Source organism: Xiphias gladius, chromosome 7, assembly GCF_016859285.1.
Source record: "Xiphias gladius isolate SHS-SW01 ecotype Sanya breed wild chromosome 7, ASM1685928v1, whole genome shotgun sequence".
Taxonomy (NCBI): domain Eukaryota; kingdom Metazoa; phylum Chordata; class Actinopteri; order Istiophoriformes; family Xiphiidae; genus Xiphias; species Xiphias gladius.
Genome location: NC_053406.1, coordinates 12,662,784 through 12,674,613, shown reverse-complemented (window position 1 = coordinate 12,674,613; position 11,830 = coordinate 12,662,784). Strand labels below are relative to the sequence as shown.

Below are 11,830 nucleotides of genomic sequence, written 5' to 3'. Positions count from 1 at the left end.
CAAGCACAGAAACACATCAAAACACTGCAACATAATCAACTTTGACTGTCCATCTGTATGCACGATATGTTCCAAACACAGTATGGAGACGCATGCACAAATTGAACTTTGATGCATTAAAACAGGTAAAAATGGTTTCAATATGCTCAGAATGCCTCAGCTACAAAACTGGTACTAGTACTCCCTGCCCATTTTAGAACTTATTTTAATACTTGATGGCTTCCTTTCAGACTTGTATATGTTAAGGAATAAAGGTTACTACATTTTTTTGTTATGGCTCTCAGGTTGGCCAGCACACACATGCCAGCACACATATCCACACTAAGACACTGGTCACGTCTCCCTCTAACAAAGCTAATCCCTCCTCATCTGACATTAAACCAAAGGATGGAAGGATGAGGATGTAGGATGAGACTGCGAGGACAAGAGAAGAAAAAAGCAGAGAAAAGACAAGAGAAGAAAAGAGACCAATCCGCTTTGCCCTTTTCACCTTTGACTTGTGATGTCTAGGCTATTAAATCTGAAGCCAAGTGGCTGCAGAGACATTGGCATTTTGAGCCAAGAAGTCGCTTCATTTTAAAAGCAAAATAAGGCTTTTAATCTGCACATTTTTATTCTGGACTTGCATTTAAAAATACTTTCAATTACCAGTTTTCAATCACATACAAAGGCAATTTCCCTCAACTATCCTGCCTGCGTGACACTTCTGCACCACAAATTAAACCAAGGTTGCAGAATTAACAAAGGCTTACATGTGTACATACTGTAGCCCACAAAGGCATGCATAAATACAAGTGTTTAAGGACAGGCAATAGAGAGCGACACGCATGTAAACATAATGAGCAGACACTCATACCCTTTTTCCTGGGTTTGTTACATTGTTGTCTTCAAAATGATAATGTAGGGGCAGACTCTGAGACAGAGAAATCATTACATATGTGTTATAAAATGTATCAAATGACAACTGACTGACTACACCATCTGTTTCTCTAAATCAAGCACGTAATCCCTCTTTCTTCGATTTTCTGTCCCGTCTCTCTCCAAAAAGATTAGTTAGCTCTCCTTATGATTCCAGTATGTGTATTTCATTCCCAAATGTGACTGTAACTCTTTATCTTTCCCCTCCTCTGTCTCCCTCCTTACCTTTCCTTTGAACGTTCATTCCATCCTCCTCTTTTTCACCCTCCTTTCCATCTCTTCTCTCTCATCTTGCCTTCAAATCACGATGGCTCAGACGCTGGCCCAATAAACAACACCCAAAGAAGTCTGAAGTTCATATAATAAATAAGTAGTCTTTTATCACGCCACACACAGATGTGCATGTACATGTGCAAACACACACAAACACACACATACTCATGGAAAGGGCCACACCAATTCTGGGCAACCAGCCTGGTTGGACAAAAACCAGAAACTTTATTATAACAACGAGTGCGTGAGTTGGTGTGTGTCTATGAAGGAGAGAGATAGCATTTATGTCTCTGAAATGAGCCTTGTCAACCCTGTCTTCTAAAATTTACGCTCATATACAACGAAACTGCAACAGAAAATACATTTGTAGGAAACCTACAATTCTCAAGTACACTGATACTGAACATATCAGTAAGATGTTCACAGACGATGTATTTTTTTTCCATTAAAATATCCGATCTTGCCATACAATATCCACCTGTAGTGACTACAGCATTATTAAACGTTTTTATGGATTGTTTAGGAACTGACACCAGTTGGTTATGGTTACGGAAAGATCTTGGTCTGGTTTACTACCAAAAAAGTTCACAGTGACTACAAGCACAACGTTTTCATATACATTTAACCAAAACCATGATCTTTCCCTGACCTTAATCAAAGTGCTTTTGTTGCCTAAACCTAAGCACAGACGGGGCCCTGAATGCAAAACTCCTGGTCTCTGGTGCGACAGTCATACACTTTGTACACAATAAATTTTAATCATCCACCCAAACCACTTCCTGGAGACTCTGCAGCTGTTAATAAATGCAGCACTTCATTCATTCAAAAATATGTTGCCTGTGGACATAATCATACCAGCGATTACGTGTCCTACACAACATATTTGCTGTAGCAGTCGTGTCGTATATGAACATAATTTTGAGGAGACCAGGTTGGTCTTGTTTGTCTAAAGGGGACACTGAGGTGTGACTTTTGAATTTTTTGATATAATCATTTTAATAAACTCCAAAAGAAATTATGTTTACATATTTTGCAAAATTAAAAAAGAAGGGACAATGCTAGGAGGGAGTGCTGTTAGCAAATGAGCAGAGAGAAAGAAACCCTGGACACTTAAACACAGGCTAGAAACAGGAAAGGTGAAAGTCCAGGATGAGAAATAGTTCATATTCCTGTTAAACTTTCGTACAATTTGTGGTTCTTCTAGAAGTTTTTACAAAAAAATATTTTCACAGTTAATAATTTTAAAATAAAAAATAAAAATGCTGCAACTTTATCTCAGCCACATTTCTTGTTGTGAATTTCAAAGTGAAAAAAGTGGAAAATAGATAAAATAGCAGGGTCCAATGGTCTTACCAGTAAATCTAACAACAAAGGCGCTAAGTTGGCAACGCTGCCTGTAACCGACCCCCTGTTGACGAAATAGAAACTGCTGGCGGCAATTCATTTAAAAAGAGTAAGGGCCAATGGGGAAACCCCAATACTCGCCCGGCCAACCAGTGGTGTAATGTCAGCACTCAGTCACGAGGCATTCGGCCTACCAATGGTGTAACTTTATCACTCACTAACTCGTTCACTCACCCACTCACTCACTCAGTCATTCACTCACTCGCTCACTCATGGACATTCATATTTATAGGGGTCACCCCAATGACCCCCATTAAACCTGTCTCACAGTGCAACATATGACCAGCGTTTTCAAGCCACAACCAAAGATATCGCCACGTTTCTTTCGTCATCTTTGGTCTGGGACAACCCAAAGTGGCACAGTGTATGCCTGCTATCAGGGGCATGCTACCACTAGAATTGATGTTGAGTGCGTTGATCTGTTTGTGGGTTGCAAAATTTTCTGTCTGAGTGATATGGCTTTTTTTTATAACTACATCAAAAGTTGAATTTGTTAGGTAATAAATAACACATCATATGAAATCATGTTTGGAATATTTAAACTTGAACCTTACCTAAATTTCACAGTGTCCTTGTGCCAGACAGAGAACCGTTCAGAGCTTTGCTGAAGGGGAGTAACAACAGGTATATCAGTGATGGGAATTAAACCAGCACCTTTTAATTTACTGGTTGACGTATCTTCCTTGAGGCAAACCTGCCACCCCAGTACACACAGACGCACATTAGATATTAAAGTTGCTCTACAGTACATCTATGCACTGTGAAGTTGCTCCAGGGAAGACAAGACAAATGCCAGATCAGTCAGACACATGCTGTGGACACACACACACACACACACACACACACACACACACACACACACACACACACACACACACACACACACACACACACACACATAAACAAAGAGAGAAGATTTGGAAAACATAGTAGGAGAAAGATTCTGCTACTGGCAATATACTGTAATCCACTGAATTGTAATAATGCTCTAACTCTGTAGTCAAACAGTATAACCAAATATCCTTACTGCTTACTGTGGAGTAGTGCTTACAGAAATTTATGTTATCACGTGGTTGGTCTCAGATCTGTCTCTATTTTTTACCATTAATATGGTTTATTTTCTTCATGTGCGAAATTATTGTCAATGTTCAGCACCAGAGAGTGTTACGTTTCCTTACTATTTCAGTCTTGGCAGGTTACAGTAAGACAAGGTAAAAGGAGATTCAAAGGTATCTGTGTGTCTCTGTCTCTGTCAGTGCGCATGTGTGTGCCTAAGCATACATGGTGTATGATACATTTGTGCCTGCCAGCGATCTTTAAGAGTTCTTATGAATTCATTCCCCTGGTGCATATGCCTTTGAAGCTCAGCAGGGTAGTCTAATAGCTTATAATTTTAATTAATTTCCCCTCTCTATTAATAACCTATATCATTCCCTGAGTGATTCTAAGTTTTAAAGGTGCTGCATTACTCATTAGCCAATTGCTGGGTAATGGAAAGCCTTTGTGCTTAGTCAGCAGAAACCTCAAGTTGGCAAGTTCATCCCATAAAGTCTAAATAACTCCTAGAATTAGATGTGATGGTATGCATTGACATGCATGGCAAGAGTTGCTGATAGTAAAGGGTGTGATGATTGAGTGAGTGAGAAATTGAAAAAAACATAAAGTGAAAGAGGAAACTAAAAGAGGAGATGAATAAACCTAGAGTGAATGAGTGTGCCTTGAGGGGGAATTAGTTTGGTCAGAAACACATTTATAAACCCGGTGGAAATGTTCAAGGCACTGCTTAGTTTTGCTGCATGTACAGCATGTATCACCTTGACATTTTGCAATAGTGGATAAATCACTTTGGTATTTACTTATTAAAATTACTTTAAAAAAAATTCCTGTCTGAAATGTCCTGCCTTTGGCTTACACAACAATGCTCATTGAATGACTCCTGGCAAACCATGTCCTGGATTTACTTATTCCTCAACAAGTGCAATCATGTAATCTGTCTTGTGTTGGACGAGTTGTGACAGTTTATTTTAAAGAGTGAGCGATCTGAAAAAGATAATATAACAGAGTGAGGGAACAGACAGCAGGTTGGTGTCATATACAGCAACTCCATGGATGCCTACAGGACCAAAAAAGAAACCTTATCTATCTCAACTAACTAACAAATTTACACATGCAGTAAGTAATAAAAGGTATGAAAGGGCCTCCCTTCTGTCATTCAGAATCCAAGTGAACTCATGTCAGCTGTTTCCTGAGGTCTCTGCACAATGCCTACCCCTCAAGAGCTTACTCAAGAGACTTCCACCCTCTTGAGTAAGCTCCTGTTAAGTTTCCTTTCCCGAGCCTGGCAGTCGTGACCCTCTCTTCTGAGGGTTTCCGACAAAAATGTTCCCTCATTTTCTCGTTCCACTTTCACGATGAAAGTTTGCCAGCCCATAAGTAGTAAATGAAATACATTGGTAAAAGATAGATAGATAGATAGATAGATAGATAGATAGATAGATAGATAGATAGATAGATAGACAGATAATTTTAAAGTAATTAGGAGAAGCTATGCTGGATCTAATCGTTACATTTTTTTTTTTTTTTTACCAAAGTGTATTTTTCCGCTCTCACTGATCTCCCGCCCCAGCATCTCGCTCAGTTACACACCCATATTCCGCACACACACACACACACACACACACACACACACACACAAACACACACACACACACGTGAGCGCGGACAACTCAGTTGGCAAAGTTTGACGCGCTGACTTTCATAGCGCAGACGCTTCAGACAGACATTGGTAAACTATTCGGGAAATCTCCCAGTGACTGAACAGAATTTTTTGGCTATACAGCGATAAGAAGGTCGGCGCCTATAATCTCAAGTCTGGCCGTGAGTGGTGCTATATTATCCTCCACCTGCACTGAGCCGTTTCGGAGTTTTGCTCTCGGCGTCTGTGGTTTAACTTAGGGAGACGGCAAACACTTAGGATATTTTGGCACTTTGGCACAGGACGGGACTCCGTGTGCGCCAGGCGTCAGGCTTAGGAGTCAACAAGTGGCTCTCATTTCGGAATAGGGGAGAGATATTATGAAAGCTCGAAGTCGCTGAATAGAAAGTTAGTTTAGACACAAACCTTTTTTGTCGCGGGGGTATCTTTCATTTGACTGACACTGGAAGAGGACAATCACTATTTTTTTTATTATTATTGTTTTTTGTTTTTTTTTAAGCGTGTAGGAGTTTGTTGTCACCATGTGTGGACCAGTGGTTTTCCAGATGTGGATGTTTTTATTGTTGGGGACTATAACCGGGGTCGGGAGGGCTCAGGTCTCCACAGCCAAGGTGATGAGGGGCAACATCAGGAGAGACGGTGAGATATCTTTATTATTTCATTCTGTGATCGTTGCGCTTGTTGCTTTTGTGTGTGGCGTATCTTTACTGCTGAAACCGCGTCTCTGTATCACTCGGTAGTGAAATTATAGTGACCATGTTGTGGGAAACTCTACTTATTTGTAATTTATTTTTTTTTTATTACTGTAGCTTATGTGTGTAGCTTGACTTCATGAAGCTGTAGGCCTATCTGTTACCGATCAAGTTTAGATAAAGCAGTGACTTTTCTTCATAAATGTATAATTGGCTCCATTTTTGTACTTACTATGTCCTGTCTCGGCTGTAATAGTGATTTGAGGGCTTTCATTATATATTGATATTTAAATGAGACATTAAATACTTTTCTTGCAATGACTGATGGTCTTGTGTTAGCCTATGGTGTTACTTAAAATAGACACCCATTATTTGTATTTGTGGCAATTGACTAACATGGCTTGTTGTAATGAATGATCTGTTGACACACTGATAAAATAAAAATAAAAAGTGTGGGGAGAGAGAGAGCAGGTAGCAACGGAGTGGGGACATATTATGAGAAAAGTTAAATGATGTAGAGTGGGTGCAAAAGAAGCGGAATGAGGAAGAGCAAAGTCTGTTGGCTGTCAAGCAGTTACACGTTTTTTCAGATTTTGAAAAGTGAACAAGGAGCATGCATGTCTCAGTCAACTGGGTGCTAGTAGCCATCGTTGCTGCTCTCCTTCACTGAAGCTAATGTCTTAAGGTTCCCTGAGCCTGTTTCCTATCTAACTTCCTGCAGGTGCGCTGTGCTTACTTTTCACTTGGCCCTGAGGCTAAGTCACAGTGCTACAGAACCTTTGATTACACACACATGCACACACACAGCTGCAGGGTTGCTTTTGGCAGGGAAACATGAAAATACCACTGTATTAGGTTCTAAACTGGACGACTGCCTCCAAGGCCTGTTTCACCTCACACAGAATAACATGGAGGTGTAGGTCAAGACTTAAGTAGCCTACATTTCACTGACCTGTGGCCCCCATCAATTACCTCTGAAACTTTCTTATGTTCAGATTACTTTTTGTTACTGCATTCAGCTGTTCATGGGAAATCATTTTACGAATCATTTGAACCAAATCTGCCAGGCAAGTACTGAGCATGGAGTCTAAACATACTTTGATAAACCGTCGATGTCCAAGTTTTATTATTTTAACCTGAGTGCGTAGCACCCAAAGATGGCTGACTGATGGATTGCAGCCTGTCAGAACCGTAACAGTTGCTGAGTCTTGTCCAATTACCTGTGAATATAAACGAGATATCACATCAGAGTAACCGCCACACAGAGTCACAGCTGTGCTGTAGCAGCATTGTGAGACAGGGCAGACAGATAGGAGAGAAAAGAGGCAATGATGACGAAAAATTGGCCTCTTATGAAATAGAAGTTGATACTGTTAAAAAGTGACAGCTGCACTAACTCTATTTGGTCGATGTTCAAGATACCAGCAGGATAAAAAGTCCTTTTTCTGACACTGAATGAAAGAAGATAAAGTAGATTAGAAGAGGGCCGTATTAAAACTCTGATATACTTTTACAATATTATAGAAATGGGAGCTTTTATTATTTTTTTCAACAAATGTGTATCTTGGCTCTTCAGAAAATCTCCTCTGTAGTTGTTAATATCTATACTGTTGTGTATGTTACTAAGAAAGAGTCAGTCTGAGACTAAAATGTGGACTTAATTCTCATTCAGTCTTACTTTGTCCTATTGTTTTCAGGAACTTTTTGTGTAGTTTTGCTGTAGCCTGCTTTCTTCCGACAGTTAAACACTTCACTCTGGCAACATTTACAATGCAACAATTTAACATTTTTTCTTAATTTATTTAAGTGTTCAAAGTTTTTGAATTAATTTGGCAAAATTGAATCAAAGAAAAAACTGTCTCACCGTTGCACATATACCTGAGCTTTGTACATTTGCCATCTGTAAAACTAATCCAGAATTTGGGAACTCCCTGTGATGCTTTTGGAAAATGTTGTTCTCCAGGTTTCTGCCTTTAGAGACAGGCCTGAAAACATGCTTCATCTTGGTAGTAACTCGAAGCTGGAGGCTTGATAGATGATGACAGTAGATTTTACCATTGAAGAGACTCAGTATTTCAATCATCAGTTGACCAGCAGCATTTTACAATCTATCACAAGAGTTCAAGAGATGGTGTAACTTTTTTTTGAATACTTTCACTCAGTAGGAAAAGGGACAGCCACTCACCGAAGATCCTCCTTGCAGTTATCAAGCCACCTGATAATTATGTTCAGATGATAACAAATCAGACTGATTTGATCAAAGTGAATTCTTTTGATCTTCAGTTGCACAAAGACTATGATCCACTCTGATAGCTGCTATTGCGACAGAGACTGGTGCTTAGATGGTGTACAGTCTTTCTAACAGCTCTTTAATCCACTGCACAGTCTTACAGTAATACACTGTGCCAGAAGTTATCTTAATGTGTGTGTTTTTGTGCGTGTGTCCCTCTGTTTATGCATTTACAGTCAGCTTATGTGGAATAGAAGAGCTTAGTGCTGTTATTTGATTGACTGTTGCTGATGAGATGTGAATGTGCTCTTGTGTGTATCCATGTGTATTTGAATGTGTATCCATGTGTACTTGAATGCGTGTGTGTGTGTGTGTGTGTGTGTGTGTGTGTGTGTGTGTGTGTGTGTGTGTGTGTGTGTGTGTGTGAATGCTCTGACAGAATATCTTAGCTCACTTTTAGGAATTCCCCCCAAGGTTTTTTCTCCTGTGTTTGTTCAGCATTTTGCTCATTCTTTTCGCCTGCCATGGAAGTGTTTTCTGCGAGTGCATTAAAGGGGGGTAGGGGGGTTGGGGACATGGAGACAAATTGTATTTGTAGAAAAGTAAACACAAAAATACACATGTAAACACACAGAACAAAGTAAACACTATTTGGCCTTTCTACTCTGAACAACTTATCAACTCTGCTGAAGAGACCAGATGAATCAGATAGGATAAAACCTAATACACATAAGTCTGTTGTGTGTTGTGTGTGTGTGTGTGTGTGTGTGTGTGTGTGTGTGTGTGTGTGTGTGTGTGTGTGTGTGTGTGTGTGTGTGTGTGTGTGTGTGTGTGTGTGTGTGTGTGCGTGTGTGCAAGCAGTGGAAGAAATATGTACATATGTATGCAGGCAGACAGACACATGCATACAGTAGTCAAACACTGACAGTGTCTCCCAGATACAAGCACAGACAGACACACCAACTCACAAACTATCACACATGTTCAGCTCTGTCATGTGTGTGAAAATACACCCAGACAAGGTAACGTGCGGACACACTTGAACCACACTGAGTTTAACTGAAAATATGAAAGAATTGAGATGTAGCTTGTAAAGAATGGCCACACTTGCAGTCAGTGCCATGGTTAACCTCTGGAAGAAAAAGACTACCAGACCTTCATACATAAAGAGAATATGACTTCTATTCTGGGCAGTGACAGAACCACAATATGCTTTATAAAGGCTCCTGCCATATCTTTTTGGTTCCTCCTCTTCTTTCTTCCTATAGTTCTTCTCTTATCAGTTGCCTTCCTCTCTCAATGCTATCTTATCAGTCTATGCCTCACTACATATCACTCCATCTCTCCAGATCCTCCTCTTTCAAACTCTCCTTTTCTCATTTCTGCATTTATCTTCCCATCTTCCTCCATCTGTTTCAGCTCTTTTTAATCAAAAGCTATTTCACCCTGTTGGCTCTGTGAGCAAATTTAATGTGGCAAATGGTGTCACAGACACGCACGGTGGCACACTCACACAAAATCTAGGTACCTGCACTGGGGCAATACATTTAGTCAACCTTAGTGAACCAGCAGACATTTTAACATTCATCGTGGATACACTTAAAAGATCTATATTCACACTATAATGAGGGGCACTGATACAGAAAGATAAACAAAAGGGATCATATTACAAAGTAATACACACATACACAGGTACAGATCTTCAGCACATGAGTAGTTGAGCTTACAAAGCATGTGTGCGCTCATATTCTGCAGCTAGGCGTTGGTGATATCAGAGTGAGTGTGATGTCATGGGGTCCTCGACTGTGTCTGAGAGCTCAAAGTGGCCTTGCCTCTGATAACTCATACCTACATATACATATGCATATACATGAAGAATGTACAGTCAGCCACTACTTTAAATTTCTCACATAGACACATATCAAAACATGCTTGAGCATCCAAACATAAAATGTGCAGCAAGCATCCTGTTTTCAAATTAGAGAAGTGTATTTGACCAAACAATCTCATATCAAAGTCTATTTTGTAGCTGTTCTGGAGCTTTCAATATTATGACACAATTTTCCTTAATGTAAACTATTTTCTAAAATGAAAGTGTCCCAAATGTATTCTTTCTCTGTTAGGTGGAGGAAGATTTACTCCTGGCATGAAAGGGACAGCCAGGAACCTGGTCACTCCATCTTGCCCTATCACATCAAACCCTGGTCAGTTACAAAAGCATGCAAGTGATAGCAGGGAGGAGTGTCACTGAGGTTATTGGAATTCATGAGTCACACTCAGGACACCCGACATGGAACTACTCCCCTCCTGCTCACCCAGGCTGAAATACACACACACACACACACACACACACAAACGCACAAACACACACACACACACGCACACACAAAAACACAATTACAGGATCTCCCTTTCTAGGGAATCCCCCAATAAACACTTGTCATCGCACATGAACACGCACACTTTGTATGAGCCAAAGCTACCCCACCCCTAAACGTTTGGCAGACTGGCTTTTCCTCCTGTACACAGAGAAAAAAGGGTGGTGACCACTTGGACAGTCTGACATTAGAGGAATGTGTGTTGCGTGTGCAACAAGAGAGGAGCAGAGAGTGTGATGATGCCTTGGAAATTGAGTGGAGCTAGGTGTAAGTTCACGTATGTGGTGGTGCTCACATTTTGGGAGGAGAGGGCAGCAGGAGAGAAGTGAGAGTTACGAGGGAGCTTAGAAGAGTTAGAGGCCACAGAAAAGGATGAAAGGGAAAAGCTGTGTAGATGGAGATATGCCAAGTTAAAAGACCGGTCCCTCCACTTTTCTGCGCCATCAGCTTCGAAAGAGAGATAGCAAGACCAACAGCAGGCCGAATGGTCAGGGTATAAAAGAGGAAATGGAAGAAAGCAGGACTGATAGAGGAGGGGAGGGGGGAAAAGATAAGATATTTCTGGAGAGGGAGAGCAGGATCAAGTATAATGCCAAACATCAGCAGATTATTTGATCTGATCAACAAGAGAAAATAAAACAGCCAAAAAAAAAAAACCAACATAATCATGACCCTGTAAATATACAGTAGCTGGGCCACAGCTACTGTATGTCTCCCAGATTGGGATGGCCAGGTTACATTTGTGCACATTCAGTGAAGTGGAAATGTAATTAAGTTTCTTCACCTCATGCCCCAAAGGTGACTGTTTTAAAAGAACAATGAATTCCTTGAGATTATCCAAATATACAAAATGTCATTTTACAGAAAAACTATTCATTATTTAATCACGGATGCTGATTATTTTTAATTCAGTTACCAGCCACTGTATTTTTTGTCTGATTGATTAAATTTAGGCCAATTTTAGGAGCTGTAGGTTTTCTAAAAAGTAAATACATTGAGGATTTCCCTCATTTAAAAGCAAAATTATTGCTAACCTGACCAATTGACGTTACAGAAATAACAGAATGTGATATTGTACTATTTAAATCCATAACAAATTACAAATTTAATGACAATTAGTTGAGAATAAGAATGATTTAAAGCAATACTGTTTAACTTAAAAAGAACACAAAAGAGCACAATCATTCCTTTAAAGATCAGGTAACCCAGAAGCAATAAA

The 11,830-nt window shown here is 40.0% G+C and overlaps 1 protein-coding gene across 3 annotated transcripts in view; it reads left to right on the top strand.

The window, feature by feature from the left end:
* Window positions 1-5,328: 5,328 nt before the first annotated feature.
* Window positions 5,329-11,830, top strand: part of pdgfd (platelet derived growth factor d) — a 49,034-nt gene continuing 42,532 nt past the window's right edge. For 2 of the 3 annotated variants that reach the window (XM_040131078.1, XM_040131077.1), the window contains exon 1: window positions 5,329-5,950. In XM_040131078.1, the coding sequence (XP_039987012.1) occupies window positions 5,833-5,950 (118 nt within the window). In that variant the 5' untranslated portion in view covers window positions 5,329-5,832. Of the gene's footprint in view, window positions 5,951-10,356; window positions 10,438-11,830 lie in introns of all 3 variants that reach the window. The other variant, XM_040131076.1, reaches the window with a different exon arrangement.